Source organism: Carcharhinus amblyrhynchos, chromosome 1, assembly GCF_965287045.1.
Source record: "Carcharhinus amblyrhynchos chromosome 1, sCarAmb.v2.hapA, whole genome shotgun sequence".
NCBI lineage: Eukaryota > Metazoa > Chordata > Chondrichthyes > Carcharhiniformes > Carcharhinidae > Carcharhinus > Carcharhinus amblyrhynchos.
The window spans coordinates 158369576-158391322 of record NC_137324.1 but is presented as its reverse complement, the minus strand read 5'-3'; the positions used below and the strand labels follow the sequence as shown (position 1 = coordinate 158391322).

Below are 21747 nucleotides of genomic sequence, written 5' to 3'. Positions count from 1 at the left end.
TTTACCATCAGCCCTTCCAGCCCAGTAATCATAAAAAGAGTTTTAATGTATGTTTTTCACTTTTTGCTAAACTGAATTTTGAACTCTATCATCCACACCTAATTGTATCTTGCGAGGTTAATCATAGAGTGGCAGGGTAAGCGCTTGTTAAACGTTGGGTAGTGCCCTATACATACCCAGAACAGTGCTTGATTTTTAAGTCCAGAGAACGCTTGAAACCATCCTCCTACTTGTCCAGCCAGGATCAAGCTACCTTTTTTTAAGATTATTTATTAGTGTCACAAGCAGGCTGACATTAACACTGCAATGAAGTTACAATGAAAATCCCCTAGTCGCCACACTCCAGCACCTGTTCGGGTACACTGAGGGAGAATTTAGCATGGCTAATGCACCTAACCAGCACCTCTTTCAGACTGTGAGAGGAAACCGGAGCACCCAAAGGAAATCCACGGTGCAGAAGGGGGCCATTCAGACCATTGAGCCTGCACTGACAACAATCCCACTCAGGCCCTATCCCCATAACCCCACATATTTACCCTCCTAGTCCCCCTGACACTAAGGGGCAATTTAACATGACCAATCAACCTAACCTGCACATATTTGCACTGTGGGAGGAAACCGGAGCACCTGGAGAAAATCCACACAGACAAGGGGAGAACGTGCAAACTGCACACAGACCATGACCCAAGCTGGAAATCGAACCCAAATCCCTGGTGCTGTGAGGCAGCAGTGCTAACCACTGTGCCAGGAGCATTGGCTTGCAGAGTAAATCTCAAGATGAGTAGAAAGGAACTCAGCTCCCAGTGATAGGCTTACCATTCCATTTCTCAGCAGAGATGTTTGTACATCACCCAACAATGCCCTGGAGTATTGTGCATCCGCCATGTTCAGGTGTCAAATGACTGAGATTGGAACAAGGTTTGATTCCAAACCAATTTAACTCATGTCCTACTGGTCGAACTCTGCAGGGGCGTCAGGAAGCCCACACCTCTGTGTTTCACAGCTGCTAAATCTGCTGCTGCAGCTTCCTTCCCACCTCAAGTTATTATCCAAGCCTTTCTTGGAGCCAATTCGATATGAAACAACAACGAGCACAAGAACCTTTGCTGGGCGAGCAACAAATGCCTGGATCAAAGGGCAAAATGCTGTGGATAATGCAGTTCTAAAACAAAATGAGAAAACGCTGGAAACACTCAACAGTTTAGTCGGTATTCATGGGGAGAACAAACTTTTTCAAATGTGGTATTTTTTCTTCTCTCTATTTCTCTCCCTTGTTCGATTGCTACCCACCTATAACTTTGGTTCCATCTGCCACTTAAGCAGAGATTTCATGACAAAATGTTCCTTTGGTTAACATTAACAAAACAGGAGGAACATTTTCACTTTGCAACAAAAACCCAGACCACAGTTCTGACCAGATTTTGTACTCATGACGTGCAGAGATTATGTCTGATCCATTTACAATGAAATTTAAAAGGGCCAGCTGCCATGACAACCCTGAATATAATTATCTATGTACGCCACAGAATAATTTGTGCAGTGGGACTGTTTGTTACAACTTAATTGTTGACATTTAGATAATGAAGAATTCATTTGGAGCTTGGAAAATATGGTTATTGAATTGGAACTAGATGTGATTAATTGTCAATTAGTTAAAGCCCAATAGGGAATATTACACACCTTGTCATCTTTTGCCGGCAGGCCTATGCATGCCCTTTAGATCTCGGAGATTGAAAAGCTACAGCTGTTTCCTTTTGTGTGTCTTCCCAATAGTCCGCGAAACACAGGAATCTGCCATTTATCTATGTGATCGATTGTCGGGTCAGATTTTGGGGGAAGTCTACTTGAACTTAGAAATAATGATAGGATGGTGATTGGCATTTTTTGGTAGCCAAGGAGTTGAGGGGGGAGAAGAGTAAATCTTAAGCTGCTACCCTTGCAGCAAGGGGGCATGGGCGGGCAGATTTCTTGGGCCATGACAGAATTCTACCCTGCAGGCTCCAAATTCTGACCACCTAAATGTGTTGCAAAACTGAAGAAATTAGCCCAGACTTAAGAGGTGATCCAATAGTTGGTGTGGGAGCCAAAAGATTATCCAACTGCTATCCTACTTTATCCTCATCCTACTGAGTGGCACGGTGGCAGTGGTTAGCACTGCTGTCTCACAGCGCCAGGGTTCGATTTCCAGTTTGGGTCACTTTCTGTGTGGAGTCTGCACGTATCTGTGTGGGTTTCTTCCAGGTGCTCCGGTTTCCTCCCGCAGTCCGAAAGACCTGCTGGTTAGGGGCATTGGCCATGCTAAGTTCTCCTCGATGTATCCAAATAGATTCCAGAATGTGACAACAATCAGATTTTCACAATAACTTCATTGCAAGGTTAATATAAGCCTACCTGTGACACTAATAAATAAACAAACTAAATAAACGTTGCTGCTGTTCTCATTAACCTGGTCAAGTATCAAGGTGGTTGTCATGATGTGTGCTTACTGGAAAATGCAGAAGTCCTGCTTGTGTGAATTACCCCATCTCTGTAATTTGGAACAGTGTCTGGGTGTCATCTAATCTGATGGATCTTTGGTCTGTCTGTGTGGAGTTTGCATGTTCTCCGCAGGGGTTTCTTCTGGGTGCTCCGGTTTCCTCCCTCATTCTTAAATACGTGCTGGTTAGGTACATTGACCTGAACAGGCACTGGACTGTGGCTATTAGGCTATTAGGGGAATTTCACAGTAACTTTATTGCAGTGTTAATGTAAGCCTTATTTGTGACTAATAAATGAACTTTTACTTTAGATTGCCCTTCCATCTACAACTATGAATCTGTGTTTGATAGAAGTTTGTAGTTCAAATAACAAAAACTGACAGCTGCAGAATTACAGTATTAAACCCAGTGATCAATCGTCTAGAAACTGCTTCCACAGTACTTTCTGAAATATTTTCAGCTGTTAACTGGCAAGAAAAATGGCAGTGTCTCTTCAGGCACTGTGCTGAAGTCAGAGTAATGTGAGATCATTTCGATTTCATTTCATTTGATTTACTATTGTCACATCTATTGGGATACAGTGAAAAGTATTGTTTCATGCATGCTATACAGACAAAACATACTGTTCATTGAGTACATAGTGGGGGAAGGAAAGAGAGGGTACAGAATATGGTGTTGCAGTCACAGATAGTGTGCAGAGAAAAATCAATTTCATATAAGGTAGGTCCATTCAAAAGTCTGATGGTAGCAGGAAAGAAGCTGTTCTTGAGTCTGTTGGCACACGTTCTCAGACTTTTGTATCTTTTTCCCAAAGGGAGAAGGTGTATGTCTGGGGTGCGTGGGATCCGTGATTATGCTGGCTGTTTTTCCAAGGCAATGGGAAGTGTAGACAGTGTCAATGGATGGGAGGCTGGTGATGGACTGGGCAAGGTTCACAACCCTTTGTAGTTTCTTGAGGTCTTGGACAGAGCAGGAGCCATTCAAGCTGTGATATAACCGGCAAGGATGCTTTCTATGGTTCATCTGTTGTGCTTTGCACTGTGTTTAGTAAACTCCAGTTTGCACATAGCTCCACTGGTGAATCCCTATTTCAAGCTCCTTATGCTTATTCACGGATCCCTGCATGGCTTTATTCCATCCTAATTCTGCAGCTTCCTCTACCTCAGCATCCCAGCTTGCACCGTCCATTGTGGCACTCTCTGCTTCATTGTCAGTGATAGACTCTGCTGCCAATGGTGACCCTACAGTCGCTCTCCTTCTTATTTCCATTGCCCTTCAAATTTCTCCATGTGATCTTGCCAAACATACCTTAGCCGGAATTTTACCGGCACACCCGCCCAGATTCCAGAGAATCGCATTGTCCATTGGCCTCGGGCAGGATCATACGAAACTCAGGCGGACGTGCAGGTAAAATTCTGCCCCTTTAGTCATTTTCCTGTTTGTCTCCCAATTCAAGCTCCATGTCCTATTCTCCCACTGAAGCTCTTTGCAATGTTATTGAAACAATCCGGTTGTGAAATTCATATGCTTAGTGCAAAAGCCTATCTGGCTTTGCCAAGGGGGTTAGGGGAAAGCAGCATGACACACACATCATTTTTGAAGGATATCGGTGTGCCTGGATATGAGAAATTGGTGTTATCCTGACGTTTTACAGAATGATGTTATGCAGCAGGTTTCCACTTCACCCTCTGGTGAGCTGACAAATGAACCATGCTTTACATGGGTGGCATGGTGGCACAGTGGTTAGCTCTGCTGCCTCACAGCACCAGGGATCCAGGTTCGATTCCTGACTTGGGTCACTGTCCATGCAGAGTCTGCATGTTCTCCCCGTGTCTGCTTGGGTTTCCTCAGGGTGCTCGAAAGAGGTGCATTGGTCATGCTAAAATTCTCCCTCTAGGCAACTAGGGGATTTTCACATTAACTTCATTGCAATGTTAATGTAAGCCTACTTGTGACACTGATAAATAAACTTTAAAACTGTGGCCTACCTGTAGCCTGACTCATGCCCAATTTATTCACAGCATACTGATTCCAGCTCTATACCAACTCCAGTTTAGGTGCAGCACCAGTGTCTAAGCTCGTGGAAGTGAGCATTAAATTAAGTGATAGAGCCATATTATCATTGCAGTACTGTTGCTGTTCTGGGATTCCACAGCTGGGAGGCAACAGGACTTGAGTATCTGAAAGCAAGAAATCAAAAGGGGAAGGTTGGTGTGAGAGCCTGTGGTTGGGCTGAAAGTAGGAGGTCCAAGGCCACACTACCTACAGTTTGCTCAAGATATCAACTAACAGGATGAATGTGTGCTGGAAGCTGAAAAGGGGAACAAGCTGGAAAATGCTATCATCCTCAATGTCCTCAAAGGTGTAGATTTCATCTTAGCCAGCATTCTAAAGAGCCTTCTCTGTAGGCCTCAGGATATGCAGGTGTCCTTGTCCACCCTTAGATCTACTTGGCTGTCTTTTATTTTCTACCACCTCACCTGCAACCTGTCCTGGTCCCTCTATGCTGATGCCATAGTTAAGAAAGCACACCAATGCCTCTACTTTCTCAGAAGGCTAAAAAAATTTGGCATGTTCACTACGACTCTCACCAACTTCTACACGTGCACGGTAGAAAGCATTCTTTCTGGTTATATCACAGCTTGGTATGGCTCCTGCTCTGACCAAGACCACAAGAAGCTACAAAGGGTTGTGAATGTAGCCCAGTCTGTCACACAAACCAGCCTCCCATCCACTGACTCCCATCTATACTTCCCACCGCCTCGGGAAAGCAGCCAGCATAATCAAGGACCCCATGCACCCCGAACATTCTCTCTTTCACTTTCTTTCGTCGGGTAAAAGATATAGAAATTTGAAAACAAGTGCCAACCAACTTAAGAACTGCTTCTTCTCTGCTGCCATCAGGCTTTGGAATGGTCCTATCATGCATTAAGCTGATCCTTCTATTCACCTTATCAGTGGCTGCAACACTATATTCTGCACCTTATCATTTCCATTTCCCCTCTGTACTCTATGAACAGAATGTTTTATTTGTATAGCTCACAAGAAACAATACTTTTCACTGTATCCTGATATGTATGACAGTGATAAATCAATCAATCTTATTCTGTGAAAGAGAGAGAGGGCAGAATGTCAACAGTTGTGCAGTATTCTGTTTGGCTGAAGTGCCTGACATAGCTGGAGGTACATGTAGGTGTCTCACCACTAATATCACTAATGCCCCCCAGCATTCCATCTGTTAGTGGGGATCATCCTGCTTGGGCAAAGCTCAAAGACATCTCTCTGGAGCAGCCAACAGTATCTGTGGAACACCATCTGGTAGTTATGATCATTTGGCTGAGGTGGGTGCACAAACTTTGCGCATTGCCCACCTCAATCTGGACAGGCAAGGGCGCAGAATGAATCGTGACCTGACCCACATCCAAAAATCAAATCACTGGCTCTCTGCCCAAGCCCAGCCAGCGAAAGCTCCGGTTTGATTTGTGACATCAAATCTCTATTGTTTGATTTTTAACCTGGGTCGGAATTGAGTCAGGTGGGAGCCTCGGTGAGTGATGAACTGCTCCCCCCACCCCCACCACCCCCGACTTTAACAGTGAGAGATTGGGGCGATTTTAATGCTTGAATCTCGTCTGTAAGTTGTTGATCAGTTGCCTGCTTCTGAACAGTAGGCAGCAGAACATTGAACGGCAGGAGGCTACAGAATAGGACTGCAGGACACTGCCTACTGTGGGACGCTGGAGGTGTAAAGTTTCATGGGTGTGTCCCAGGCAAGCACTCTTACTCTTCCTGGTGCCAGAGAAAAATGTAAAATACTTTTTTAAAAAAAAATCACCTTTTTAGGCCATTTCTTTGCTTGTCTGCAAAGTCAAATTGCTTCCCATTTCAGTTCATTTCTTCAAATAGCATTCGGGGCTTGGGTGTGGTATCACAGCCAATCTTCATATCTAAGGAAGGGACCCTGTTAGTTTCCTACACATATCCTTCCCTTAAAATTAATAACTAATGAGAAGGTGGCAGGACAAGGATAGGCTGGCCTGTCAGCTGAATTTTCACTGCCTACCTGCTGGTTTCTGTGAACTGGACAGGGTTAAAATTGTCCCTTGTAATTCTGAAATTCTCCCTCAATGTACCCAAACAGGTGCCAGGGTGTGGCAACTAAGGGATTTTCACAATAACTTCATTACATTGTTAGTGTAAGCCTACTTGTGACACTAATAAATAAACAGAATGCCAGGTTACATTAGGAAGCCAGACCAGATCCCAACATTTTTTTGTTTTTGGCATAAATCTGAAGACAGGTATTTATTTCCAGGAGTGATTCCATTAACAAAGTATGGATCTTTTAAAGTAAAACAAACTTTATTCATAAGAACATAAGAACATAAGAAATAGGAGCAGGAGTAGGCCATCTAGCCCTTCGAGCCTGCCCCGCCATTCAATAAGATCATGGCTGATCTGTCGTGGCTCAGTTCCACTTTCCCGCCCTCTCCCCATAACCCTTAATCCCCTCTCTTATCAAGAACCCATCAACCCGCTTCTTAAAAATATTTAGCGAGGCAGCCTCCACCACTTCAACGGGCAGAGAATTCCAGAGATTCACCACCCTTTGAGTGAAGAAGTTCCTCCTCAACTCCATTCTAAACCGCCTCCCCTTTATCTTGAGGCTGTGCCACCTAGTCCTACTGTCTTTTTTGAGCGGGAAGAGTCTCTCCACCTCTATCCTATCCATCCCATTCATCATCTTATACGTCTCAATGAGATCTCCCCTCATTCTTCTAAACTCTAACGAGTACAAGCCTAGTTTATTCAGCCTCTCCTCATAGCTCAATCCCCTCAACTCCGGCATCAGCCTAGTAAACCTCCTCTGCACTCCCTCCAGGGCCAAAATATCCTTGCGCAGGTGCGGCGCCCAAAACTGCACACAGTACTCCAGCTGCGGCCTCACCAATGCCCTATACAGCTGCAGCAAGACCTCCCTACTTTTATATTCAATCCCCCTCGCTATGAAGGCCAGCATCCCATTTGCCTTCCTGACCACCTGCTGCACCTGCAAGCTGGGTTTTTGCGACTCATGCACAAGGACCCCGAGGTCCCTCTGCACCGTCGCCTGCTGCAGTTTTTCGCCTCGTAAGTAATAGTCCTTCCTACCATTTTTCCTACCAAAGTGGACCACCTCACACTTGCCAACATTAAATTCCATTTGCCATTTCCTGGCCCATTCGCCCAGCCTATCTAGATCCTTCTGCAGACTCTCCACACCCTCCGCACAATTTGCCGTTCCCCCAATCTTGGTGTCATCAGCAAATTTCGACACCCTGCACTCGGTTCCCTCCTCCAGATCATCTATATAAATGGTAAATAGCTGAGGCCCCAGCACCGACCCCTGGGGCACCCCACTAGTCACCAACCGCCAATCCGAATAGCACCCATTGACCCCCACTCTCTGCCTCCTATTTGACAACCAATCCTCTATCCACGCTAACACCCTACCCCCAACTCCATGTCCCCTGACCTTCTGCAATAACCTCTTGTGAGGTACCTTGTCAAACGCCTTCTGAAAATCCAGAAAGACCACATCCACCGGCTCTCCTCTATCCACTGCCCTAGACACATCCTCATAGAACTCCAGTAAATTTGTCAAACACGACTTCCCTTTAATGAAACCGTGTTGCGTCTGCCCTATCAAGCAATTCCCCTCAAGATGCCTCGCAATTTCCTCCTTAATGACGGATTCTAACATTTTACCTACCACAGACGTTAAACTAACCGGCCTATAATTCCCCGCCTTTTGCCTGGCACCCTTCTTAAACAACGGCGTAACATTAGCCGTTTTCCAATCTTCCGGCACTTCCCCGGAATCCAGCGACGTCTGGAAAATAACCACCAAGGCATCCACTATAACCTCCGCCATTTCTTTCAACCACACAACCACACAATTCACATATAACGCTAACAAATGAAGCAGCTTAACCATTAACAGTTAAACAATATTTAGAAATGAAAGGAAGCAATTTTACTTCCCAGCTTATGACTGTTCCAGTTCCAAATCAGCCATATTCATGCATAGTTCAAACCAATTTTTAAATAAATACAGTTCGCAAACCCAGGCATACTCACTTTAACATTTGTTAACGTTCTTGGAGCTTTTAGAGAGAGAGGTTCTCGAAGCCTGCAACATTCTACTAACTTCAGCTGCAACTAACTGCTTTCTAAAAAAGCTCTTTTCTTTTTCCACAGACCCAGATCTGCACATAAACCACATCATCACACGACCCTCACAATCACTCTGATCAGAAATCCCAGGAGGACTTCGATAAACAGAAGTCCATTAGTTCTAAAAATAAATACTTGCAAGATTGAAATAACTAATTATCCAGCTCCCCCATAACATGGGCTGCATTCCAACCAGACACACTGATTGCCTGTAGCATAAAGCTAATTTTTAAAATATTCCCTTTAAACATAAAATGCATCCATTGCACTACTATCATCACAAAATAGATTTGCACAGTGGGAATGAGCACTAGTAAACAGGCATTTGATTAAAGCAAACATTTCAATGATTAAAACATAATGCCACAAATGTAACTTATCTGTACAACTATGTTGACATTCCATTGGAGGCCAAAGAAACCCAAAAGAACTGAATTTACCAATCGATAAGATTTCATTTTTAAAACTTCTACTTTAACAATCAAACCAAAATCAACATAAACCAAACACAGATTAATAGCAAATTATGGTCAGTATATATCACAAATTACGCATTCAAGAGCAGATACCACAAGGATACATTTCATTGATTTACTGGGCACTCCACTGAGTTTATATCAGCCACAAAGTCCTCCAAAGCTCTGGTCTTCATCAGGTGGAATTCCAGCTCCTTTTCTTTGAGGATTTAGCCACTAATTCTCATCAGCCTTAACTCCCATCCAACCTTACCACAATGGTGAACATTTCCAGAGTGTCATGGAATCATAGAATCCCTACAGTGCAGAAGGAGGTCATTCAGCCCATTGAGTTTGCACCAACTCTCCAAAGGAGCATCTTACCCAGGCCCACCGCACCCCCCCCCCCCCCCCCCCCCCACAACTATCCTCGAAACCCCAAGCGTTTTTACCCTGTTAATCCCCTAATCTACACATTTTGGAACACTAAGGGGTAATTTAAAATGGCTAATCCACCTAACCTGCACATCTTTGGACCTCCTTGGCTCTGTCCATGACAATCTTGATGGTGTAGATCCAGCAGCATTGCCTTTGTCCAAATCCTCTGTGACAACCCTGTGCATTGTACAGCTAGGTAATCACTTACTTACTTCAGATAACATAAACAGCTGCTGCAGCCCTGGTATTTGTCTATTGCCAGTTCCTGGAGCCAGCCTTTCCCTTCTTCAGCCTGCATGCACTATATTACAGACTGATCCAAGCTCAGCAGGCTCTGTATCTTTTACCCAGTTTCACTCAGCTTCAGATTCAGTTTTTAATCTTCCCTAGAAACCCAAAGGTTGAGTTTTTCTTTCAGGTAGGGCCTGGTCCAAAAGGAAACACAAGCTTTAAAATCGGGGTCAGTGCACCCAACAGAATATTTGAACGGTCATTTGTTTAGATAGCGGTTCGCACATGATCCCCCATCACTGACCATACTTTAACCACAATTGAACACACATTATGATTGGAGAGCAAGTAAAGGCAATTGTGTATCATACAAATGGATATATTAAATGCACAATACAATCTAACATGTAACAATGGTTGCAATACAACTGAGCACTGTTAAAATTAGGACAGTACAGCTGAATTCACATAATGATTACACTATGATTGAATAGATCTTATATTACTACAGAATAACTGAACAGGGTTAGGAATAACAGTGTATCTGAGCATAGAACTAATTATAAAATAATTCTGATATGATATTGGATATTGTTGCACATTATCCATTACGATATAGCTGAATATAAAAAGTTACAATTACCATACAATGGACACGGATAAATAGCATAAACATCTGCAATGTACAGGACATTTTATTATGCCTCATACATTATTAAAATGCAATCAAACACAATGCAACAATACTTGCTCGAAAAAAGGTGAATTTCATAAATTACAGGTCTTTAGAATATTCTGTTATTAAAAAATGTTTTGTTGTTTTTTTCCAGGAATATACCTCTTGCTATCTGCATATCAATGCTGGTTGTAACAGTCGGATATGTGTTAACAAATGTAGCTTATTTTGCTGTGATGAGTCCTGAGGAGCTTTTGGCCTCTGAAGCAGTCGCCGTGGTAAGTAATAAAGCCTGAAATTTATGTGAAAGAACACAGTGATCTTTTGAAATGGAGAGTATGCTTCAATTTACAAATGGTTGCAGACACGATACATGACCAACAATCTTCTGCTATCCTTCTCAAATACAGAGCAAAGCTGAATTAGCGGAATTCAAAATATTATTGTTCAATTTTCCATCTTTTCTGCAGTTTAATGGATTGCTAATACAGCTTGCAGGTATAAGGTGTATAAGGTGGGAGGAAATACCTGAAAATAGACTTGGTTGCCTGGAAGGATGATTTCAAATACGTGAATAATCCGCCCCCATTGTGATGGCGAGAATAGAGCTTGGTTGACAGAGCCAAAATGGGTGATATATATCGCATTTACAGCTAGATTCTGCAACAGTGGGTGACCAGTAAGCTGATGAACAGCAGGTGTCTGTAAGCTGTACCCCTGAGTGGGCAACATCACGGGCACCATCTAGCAGCCCCATTCACCATGGGTGCAAATCTGAAAGGGTGTCAACCTGATTCCCATGAATTTCAATCCATTTAAATATAAATAAATGGCTTATTGCCATAGCTTCCACCCATGACATATCCCTCCCCCTCCTCCCAACTCCCCCGCCTGATGGTGTGACACCACACCGGTGCGATTCACTGCTGATTTTCATAAAGTGACGATGGGCTGTGATGACCATTCCGGGGGTACGGAGCTTCCTGTAGGCACAGGAAGTTGAAGGACAAGCCTGGGCATTGCCCCCGCCATCCTAGCAGTTCTCTCCCCCAGGACGTTGTGGGGAGGTACTGCCAGGGTGCAATGTCGAGGGGGAACAGGGAAGGGCAGTGCCAAGTGGACAGAGAGCGCATGAAGGAAGCTTTGCCAAGGGGGGATCTGGCATTGGGGGGGGTAACCCCCCTCCAGAGAGAGGGCGGGTTCCCTTTATATGGAGTGAGGTGGAAAGTGAGGGGGAGATAGGAGATGTGAGGGTGCAGGGGGCTCAGAGAGAGGGGAGCACTCTTTAAAGCTGACGGGGTGGAGGGTTTCTGTGCATGCCCGTGAAGGGGGGAGTGTCCCCAATACTCACGTGGTGGTGGGGGGGAATGTGCCTCCTTATACTTATGTGGTATCGGGGTGTGGGGGGTTGCGGGGGGAGGGGAGAGTGCCCCCAGTGCATCCTGAGCTGGGGGTGCTTGTCAGGGTGGTCCTCCATGTCCACAGGGAGGGGGTTTTGGGGGAACTTCATTTTCAATGCAGATCAGGGGCACCCTTTTCAGATGGATCCTGATCACTATGGAGCCAGCTGTATCTGGCCCCTCCCTACCAGAATGACAACAGAAACCATGCCCCCAGATGTTGTGTGCACAAAGTGCAGAACCTGGCCTGAACACTCCTCTGAGTCTGCGGAGAGAAACACACCGGTTTTCAGTCAGAGTCTGACACTCTGGCCGGGACTCTCCAATCTCGTCCCCACTTCCAGCGAGAATGGAAAATTTGGTGCCCAGCCGAAACTCCTTTTACAGCAGTGGAACTGAAGAATCCCAGCCACCGGTGAGGTTGGAAATCCCGGCCTCCGAACAATTTTTGGAAGATTCCACTCGAGGTCTATAACTTGCAAAGTCCGACCTATCGCAAATAGCAAGTACAAAGGCTATCAGCACCTGTGGGACACTGGGCTGTATAGACCCATATCCTAATGCAGCTAGAACACTGATCAGGCATTTGTGATTGATGCTGAAGGTCAGATCATACGCTTTTAACATCAAATTTCAGCCTCCCCCCAACGCTTGCCTTCCAAATGCCTAGTGTCTCCCACCCAGCCGAAATATTTCCCAGCGCACATTAGGCGACAATGGGTATGATTTTCCGACACTTCCCACCAGCAGATCTCCTGACAGACATCGGTGGGACCGGAAGATCTTGCGGACAGCCAGTGGCAAGACGTCTTCACTGCTGTGAAAAATGGAATGGGTGGGCAAAAGGTGCCCTCCTTGTACTGTCCAAAAGGATCAATTTATTTATGTGCAGAGTACACCGCAGCTTACAGAGTGTCAGTGTGATTCACAGAGGGTATAATGTCCACGCTATTTGGAAACTAACTCTATCGTTATCCCAGAGATGTATGGGTTAGGTGGATTGGCTATGCTAAATTGCCCCCTAGTGTCAGGGAGGGAAATTTTCAGGGTAAATACGTGGGGTCACAGGGATAGGGCCTGGGTGAGATTGATGTTGGTGCAGCCTCGATGGGCCGAATAGTCTCTTTCTGCACTGTAGGAGTTCTATAATTATTAGTGGAAAGCACCAAGCTAGAGAAAGGATTATCGCTAAATTGTTTTTTCCTTTGTTCTTTCATGGAACAAGGGGGTCGCTGGTGGGACCATCATTTGTTGCCCATCCCCAACTTCCCTTGAACCGACTGATTTATTCAGCCATTTCAGAGGTTATTTAACAGACAACCACATTGCTATGGGCCTGGTGCCTCTATCGGTCATTAGTGTTAACAGATGGATTTTTACAACAACCGGAAATGGATTCATAGTCAACATGAGCATGTTTTTTACACAGAGGGTGGTGGGTGCCTGGAACTCGCTGATGAGAGAGGTAGTGGAAGCAGATACAATAGTGACTTTCAAGGGGCGTCTTGACAAATACATGAATAGGATGGAAATAGAGGGGTATGGTCCCTGGAAGGATAGGGGGTTTTAGTTCAGTTGGGCAGCATGGTCAGTGCAGGCTTGGAGAAGGGCCGGTTCCTGTGTTGTAATTTTCTTTGTTCCCTATTAGTCTTTGAGTTCCTGGAGCAGTTGCTGGAATCAAATCCTATGATCTGCCGTGATGGGATCTGAACCTGGGTGCCCACAGCAAGACCTTGGGTCTCCGGATAATTAGTCCAGTGACAATACCACGAGACCATCACCTCCCCACATTCTTTCCAGGCAACAGATTATAGAATTAATACTCGAGCCCCTGCTCACTCTAGCAGCCCAAGGACTGGTATGCAACATAGAGTGACTTAAGGAAACAAAGGGAAAGGGGGCACAATTTAACTTACTCCCCGGAAATAAAGCTCATCCATTTCACTAATAGTTCACTCCTGTGAGAAGTTTTTTGTTCTTTTTGTGCTCATCAAAATGGAAGATGCGTGTACTCTTCCCATTTCTTGTGTCCATTATTAGCTTCAAGCTCATCCAGGTCAGGCGTATCAGGGACTTGATGCAGAGTTAAACTCCTTCCACTCTGCCTTAAGTACGAATTTAACTGCAATCTGAAGGAGCAGTGGCCTGACCTTTTCCATATTTCAGAGCACTTATGGCCTCGCGAAATAAGATTGCTTGTTATGTGCTGCTGAAAGGCAGACAGCGTTGACTGTGCTCACAGGCCCACTTGGGACTGAGCTTGAAACTGCCCTAATCTTCTATCTTTGTAGCCGGCGCAGAGAGGAGATGGCTGTTGCATATCCGGGGAGGTGGATTGAAGCCTGGTCACTGAGGTGACAGCACATTTGGCCGCAGACGTACTTCGATATTCTATGGCATGGCTGACAATTTAGAGAGAAAAAAACACATCCCAGTTTATTATTCAGTGTTGTAGTGTGTTCTATTTTGGCTCAATGCAGTCCTGTGAATTTAATATTTTGTCCCTACCCAGGGGATCTTCAAGGTGGAAAAGGAAATATTTTACATAAATAGCATGAAGTGAATACTCAACTAAATAGCTCCCAAATACAGAATTTATTGCACTGACAAGGAATACCTTATAAATCAGTTGGGATTTCATCAGGCAAGATAATCTGGCCTTTCTCATTTCAGGAATCAATTAAACACAGTTCTTTACAGACTAATTATTGATATAAATATATATGTAATTATTTTGACATGTTTATGAATTTAACATTTTAAAAGACGACACTCAGCTGGAAGCCAATGTGATATTTGTCTTGAATATCTATGGAAACAACCAGTAGTCAAATCTCCGCAACGGCTCAGCTAAATGCTACAGATCAGCACGGCCGCACGGTAGCACTGCTACCTCACAGCTCTAGGGACAAGGGTCCAATTCCCGGCTTGGGTCACTATCTGTGTGGAGTTTGCACGTTCTCCCCATGTCTGCGTGGGTTTCCTCCGGGTGCTCCAGGTTCCTCCCACGTTCTGAAAGACGTGCTGTTTAGGTGCACTGACCCGAACAGGCGCCGGGGTGTGGCGACTCGGGGGTTTTCACAGTAATTTCATTGCAGTGTTAATGTCAGCCTTACTTGTGACTACTAAATAAAATTTAAGATCAGGAAATGTCCAGGTTTGATCTCCACTTTATGCTGTGTTAGATGACTACATTTCTTGACAGCATTAAGGATTGGTCTCAGCGCCTTGGCAGCAAATCAGCACTTTCAGAGGAAAGAGGGAAGAAAATTGTAAAAGGAAAGAAATAACTTAGCATCTGGAAAGATAAAGATGGTTCAGTTGATGAACTGTCTGTGTGATCATTGATGAACAGATTGTGTGGTCATTATGTTCACTGACAAATCTGTGCACTTAAGCAGAAAAAGTTGAGTTTTCACTTTCTTTTTGAAGTTTTGGTCTGTGTTGTGGGAAAGTTCCAAAGGAGACCAGTAAAACCTTTCTGAAGTAATTTATATTTAAATGTGTTCCAGTTAAGCAGGCTGAATACATGTGTTGCACGTGATTTGTGAATTTGTGGCATGGTGGCACAGTGGTTAGCACTGCTGCCTCACAGCGCCAGGGACCTGAGTTCGATTCCCGCCTTGGATCACTGTCTGTGTGGCGTCTGCACATTCTCCCCATGTCTGCATGGGTTTCCTCCAGGTGCTCCGGTTTCCTCCCACACTCCAAAGATGTGTGGGTTAGGTGGAATGGCCATACTAAATTGCTCCTTAGTGTCAGGGGGATTAGCTGGGGTAAATGCATAGGGTTATGAGGATAGGGCCTGGCTGAGATTGTGGTTGGTGCAGACTTGATGGGCTGAATGGCCTCCTTCTGCACTATAGGATTCTATGAACCTCTCATTTCATGAAATGGATGCTGGTGGAATCCGTTTCATGAACTGGGCAAACCCTGTGGGGCAGATCATGAAATAGGTAGTTTGACCGTTCATTCCATGGAATAGCCAGTGTTATGTATGAGTTTTAAAATCTTATTTGTGGAATTGTGACTCAAACCTGGTGTAGTTTATCAGCTTAATGTCATGTACTAAGTTGCTCAATATCAGCATGAATATTGTCAGTTTGGGAAAGCAGGTTTCTCTCCAAAGACATAGATGGTGGTTGGTGGAAGATGTAAAATTTGATCTAAGTTGAAATGGGACCAGTTCACATCTAACTTCGAAGCAGTTGATGGAAAGTGTGCAATTCCATACTGGAAATGAAAGCATCATAGAATCCTACAGTGCAGAAGGAGGCCATTCAGCCCATTGAGTCTGCACCAACCATAATCCTACCCAAGCCCTACCCCCACAACCTCTTGTATTTACCTAGCTAGTCCCCCTAATAATAAGGATCAATTTAGCATGGCCAATTCACCTAACCCACACATCTTTCAACTGTGAGAAGAAACTAGAGCACCCGAAGGAAACCCACGCAAGACACGGAGAGAATGTGCAAACTCCACACGGACAGTGACCCAAGCCAGAAATCGAACCTGGGTCCCTGGCACTGTGAGGCAGCAGTGCTAACCAGCGTGCCTCTGTGCTGCCCAAGTATTGGCCATTTCATGAAATGAGCAGTCAAACTGCCTATTTCATTGTGTTGACTTCAAAGGGTCATATGGCAAGGAACACTTAGCAGTTCATTGGTGACAAGTTGACCTCTCCTTTGTAGTATCAAGATGAAAATGTGATAGCATTCACATCTCTTGTAGAAGCAGTATATCAGCATATAAATCTATACCAACCAACATACCCTTGCAAACATTGAAGACTGTATTAAGAGCTATGCTAGTTTGTGGTCTGCTGAATATGAACAGAAGGTTATTGCTGTCATCAAGCATGGGAAAACTGGACAGAAACTCTGAAGAAATTAGTATCACATTCAGAAACCTCTCATGCTTGCATGTCTAGGTGGTGTGTGCAACATTACTAAAAGCAATGGTAAGTACCTGGCTAACAAGGAAATCATCTGAGATGACATGCAACAAATTGGTCATGGGGGTGAAAAGGAAACTCACAAGGAACTTTCTGAAAAATATGCAAACATCCCATGATCTCTCAAAGTCATCATTAGACACTGTGAGAGATGCATAGAAAAGCATCACAGGCAGGAGGCAGCAACAGGACTGGTTGTGAGACCTCTGTCATAGAATCATAGAATCCCTCCAGTGCAGAAGGAAGCCATTTGCCCCATGGAATCTGCACCTACAACAATCTCACCAAGACCCTATCCTCGTGATCCTCCCTATTCACCCCACTAATTCCCCTGACACTAAAGGGCAATTTAGCACGGCTAATCATCTGACTCACATGCCTTTGGAATGTGGGAGCAAACCGGAGCACCTGCAAGGAACCCACGCAGACATGGGAAGAACATGCAAGCTCCACACAGAAAATGCTTTGCTCTGACCCGGAATTGAACCCAGGCCATGCCGGTGAAAGCGCCAAATCCTAACCACTAGATCATCAGGGAAGTAAAAAAGTGCAGCAGTGCAGATTGTGTCTGTTAACAACTTGAATAAATGTGGACATGTAGACTTGGTTGACATGCAGACTTTGAAGGACAGACATTATTGTTTCAGACTGTACTTCATTAACTACCTGGCCAAGGTCCACATCTTTTGCCCTCTGAAATCCATGACAGCAGCTAAGGTTGCCCTTGAGCTGCTTCTCATTTTCTAGACAGGAAGGACTATTACTTACGTGGCGAAAAACTGCAGCAGGCGACGGTGCAGAGGGACCTCGGGGTCCTTGTGCATGAGTCGCAAAAACCCAGCTTGCAGGTGCAGCAGGTGGTCAGGAAGGCGAATGGGATGCTGGCCTTCATAGCGAGGGGGATTGAATATAAAAGTAGGGAGGTCTTGCTGCAGCTGTATAGGGCATTGGTGAGGCCGCAGCTGGAGTACTGTGTGCAGTTTTGGGCGCCGCACCTGCGCAAGGATATTTTGGCCTTGGAGGGAGTGCAGAGGAGGTTTACTAGGCTGATACCGGAGTTGAGGGGGTTGAGCTATGAGGAGAGGCTGAATAAACTAGGCTTGTACTCGTTAGAGTTTAGAAGAATGAGGGGAGATCTCATTGAGACGTATAAGATGATGAATGGGATGGATAGGATAGAGGTGGAGAGACTCTTCCCGCTCAAAAAAGACAGTAGGACTAGGGGGCACAGCCTCAAGATAAAGGGGGGGCGGTTCAGAACGGAGTTGAGGAGGAACTTCTTCACTCAAAGGGTGGTGAATCTCTGGAATTCTCTGCCCGTTGAAGTGGTGGAGGCTGCCTCGCTAAATATTTTTAAGAAGCGGGTTGATGGGTTTTTAATAAGAGAAGGGATTAAGGGTTATGGGGAGAGGGCGGGAAAGTGGAACTGAGCCACGACAGATCAGCCATGATCTTATTGAATGGCGGGGCAGGCTCGAAGGGCCAGATGGCCTACTTCTGCTCCTATTTCTTATGTTCTTATGTTCTTATGACATCGGAGCTCCACATATTCTTTAGTCAGATAATGGAAGCAGATTCAAGGCACAAGTCAACCAGGAACTGGCAACACTGTGGGAAGAGCTGGTCAAGACTTGGTGAAACACAGTCATGGTGATATGAAGCTGAAGCTAATGGACTGGACAACTAATGTGCTCAGTGGGTCTAGGATGTCCACTTTGTTTATTGGGCAATTAATAGTGGTTGCCATGAAGCAATGAAGATGACTCCTTGCCAAGCACTCACCAGAAACAAACTATGGTGCAACCTCAGATCAGGGTTATCAGATGAATTCTTCAATGGAAACTTCATAGCCATTGAAGAAGAACTGGAAAGACTTCTTGAGGAAAACATGGAAACTCCTGGTCCTGAATTGGCCCCTGGGTCATCCTCTCTCGGCAATCTGAGCTGGCCCAGAACCATTCACCACTGATGCCTCCAAGTTAGTCCCTGGACCGTGTAACATGGAAGATCCCGGGACTATCCACGATTGATAACCTTGAGTTGGCTCTTGAATCACCCAACATGGCTGAGCCAGTCCCTGGGTCATTCAATATAGACAATCCTGAGACATCCCTGGGACCATCTTCTATGAATGATTCTGAGCAGGCTTCTGGATCATCAACTAATAGCCCTAAATCTGATGAAGAACTTCATCCTGCCAGATATGCAAGGAAGCTGGCACACCCGAGCATTACAGTGCAAGATAAGCAGATGATGGCATGCAGCACAAGGTCATTTCAGGCTGTTGGGTGTTGTTTAGTTTATTTTATTAGTGTCACAAATAGACTTACATTAACACTGCAATGAAGTTACTGTGACAATCCCCTAGTTGCCACATTCTGGCGCCTGTTCAGGTACACTAAGGGAAAACTTAACATGGCCAATGGACCTAACCGGCACATCTTTCAGACTGCACCCAGAGGAAACCCACACAGCCACAGGGAGAACTTGCAGACTCCACACAGAGAGTGACCCAAGCCAGAATCAAACCCGGGTCCCTGGCGCTGTGATGCAGTAGTGCTAACCGCTGTGCCACTGTGCCGCTAGACAATGTAGATGTCCCAGTGTCTTGACCACAGCAAAGGTGACCCACCAAAGGTGTGGTGCTGACAGCAGATGGGACTAGCTTCAGCACTGGAACAGCTAAGGGGATTACGATGGGCAAACTTGCCTGTAATCATTTTGAATTTATGCAGTACAATGGACTGAGTGCAAAAGACAGTAAACCAGAATAACTCAGTCTTTGTGAGCTTGTACATGTTCAAAGTGCTTGATGTCGGCAAGGCTTCCAGAGATGTCACTGCAGGAGTAACTTCTTATCCAGACAATGTTTCTGCTTGAAAACAGGTCTCCGCTGACACAAGTCCTGTGACAATGCTGGTCAGTGCTGACAGTACTGGCATATTAAATATGTATAAATTGTATTCATGCTGTTTTTGTAAGCGCTGATGTGTAAGCTATTTGAAAGGCTTGGGTATGATCCTGAATGAAATATAATAGAACATAAAGCAATTAATTTGATATATTTAGATGTCACACTGAATCTGAAATGTGCATTGAATAAAGGCACATTATGCATGTATGAATTGTTTCTTTATTTGTTTTTGTAATCATTAATGAATATGAGCTGTATCTGAATAGTTTGGATATAATACTGGATGAAACATAAGAGGAGAGTAAACAGAATTAAGCAAATTATGCATTTGTGAATGATATTTTATTTTTTATTCATAATAGTTAGCCATTTCATGAACTGGGCAAGTTTTCCAATGCCCATTTCATGAACTGGGTGATCAACCTGAAAGATGTGCTGGTTAGGTGCATTGACCCAAACAGGTGCCAGAGTGTGGTGACCAGGGGAATTTCATAGTAACTTCACTGCAGTGTTAATGTAAGCCTTACTCGTAACAAATAAATAAACTTAAACTTTAACTCAAACTGCCTGTTTCATGAATTATGCGGGTAGACTGGGGATTTCAAGAAATGGACTGCCCTTGTCACAAAATGGACAGTTTTACAAATTGGGTATAACGTATCCATACACTAGTACTGCCAAGTCTGTACTTATTAAATATATACTTACTAAGTGTTTATGTGTGAAAAGAAATATGCACCAGCTCAGCGTGTGGTTGCTAGTAACATTAGCCTGGGGCATAATTGCAAAATATATTGTTCCTTAGTTTATATTTTTGAAGTGTGTATTAGTGAAGAATATACTTATTAAGCGTATAACTGTTGTTCCTTGGTGAGATTATGCATATGTACCTGCATGCCAGTTTATTATAGAGTTTTATTTAGATCTTCACTCATGGATAAAAGGGAAACATTTCCTCAGATCAGGGGGATGAAAGTGCATAGAACATAGAACATTACAGCGCAGTACAGGCCCTTCAGCCCTCGATGTTGCGCCGACCAGTGGAACCAATCTAATGACTCTTTAACCTAAACTATTCCAATATTATCCATATGCCTATCCAATGACCATTTGAATGCCCTTTAAGTTGGCAAGTCCACTACTGCTGCAGGCAGGGCATTCCACACCTTTACTACCCTCTGAGTAAAGAACCTACCTCTGACATCCGTCCTATATTTATCACCCCTCAATTTAAAGCTATGTCCCCTCGTGTTAGCCCTCACCATCTGAGGAAAAATCCTCCCACTGTCCACCCTATCTAATCCTCTGATCATCTTGTATGCCTCAATTAGGTCACATCTTAACCTTCTCTCTAACAAAAACAACCTCAAGTCCCTCAGCCTTTCCTCATAAGACCTTCCCACCATACCAGGCAACATCCTGGTAAATCTCCTCTGCACCCTTTCCAATGCTTCCACATCTTTCTTATAATGTGGCAACCAGAACTGTACACTATAGTCCAAGTGCGGCCGCACCAGAGTTTTGTACAGCTGCAACATGATCTCTCGGCTCTGAAATTCAATCCCTCTACCAACAAAAGCTAACACACCATATGCCTTCTTAACAACCCTATCAACCTGAGTGCCAACTTTCAGGGATCTATGCACATGTACACGAAGATGTCTCTGCTCATCCACACTACCAACAGTCTTTCCATTAGTCCAATACTCTGTAATCCTGTTACTCCTTCCAAAGTGAATCACCTCACACTTTTCTGCATTAAACTCCATTTGCCCCTCTCAGCCCAGCTCTGCAGCTTCTCTATGTCCCTCTGCAAACTGTAACATCCATCCTCAGTGTCTACAACTCCTCCGACTTTAGTGTCGTCTGCAAATTTACTAACCCATCCTTCTACACCCTCATCTAGGTAATTTATAAAAATGACAAACAGCAGTGGCCCCAAAACAGACCCCTGCGGTACACCACTAGTAACTGAACTCCATG

The 21747-nt window shown here is 44.5% G+C and overlaps 1 protein-coding gene across 1 annotated transcript in view; it reads left to right on the top strand.

Moving 5' to 3' along the window:
- Nucleotides 1-21747, top strand: part of slc7a11 (solute carrier family 7 member 11) — a 179235-nt gene that overhangs the window by 119073 nt on the left and 38415 nt on the right. Inside the window, exon 7 of the mRNA XM_080194466.1 lies at nt 10648-10771. Within this exon, the coding sequence (XP_080050592.1) occupies nt 10648-10771 (124 nt within the window). The remainder of the gene's footprint in view (nt 1-10647; nt 10772-21747) is intronic.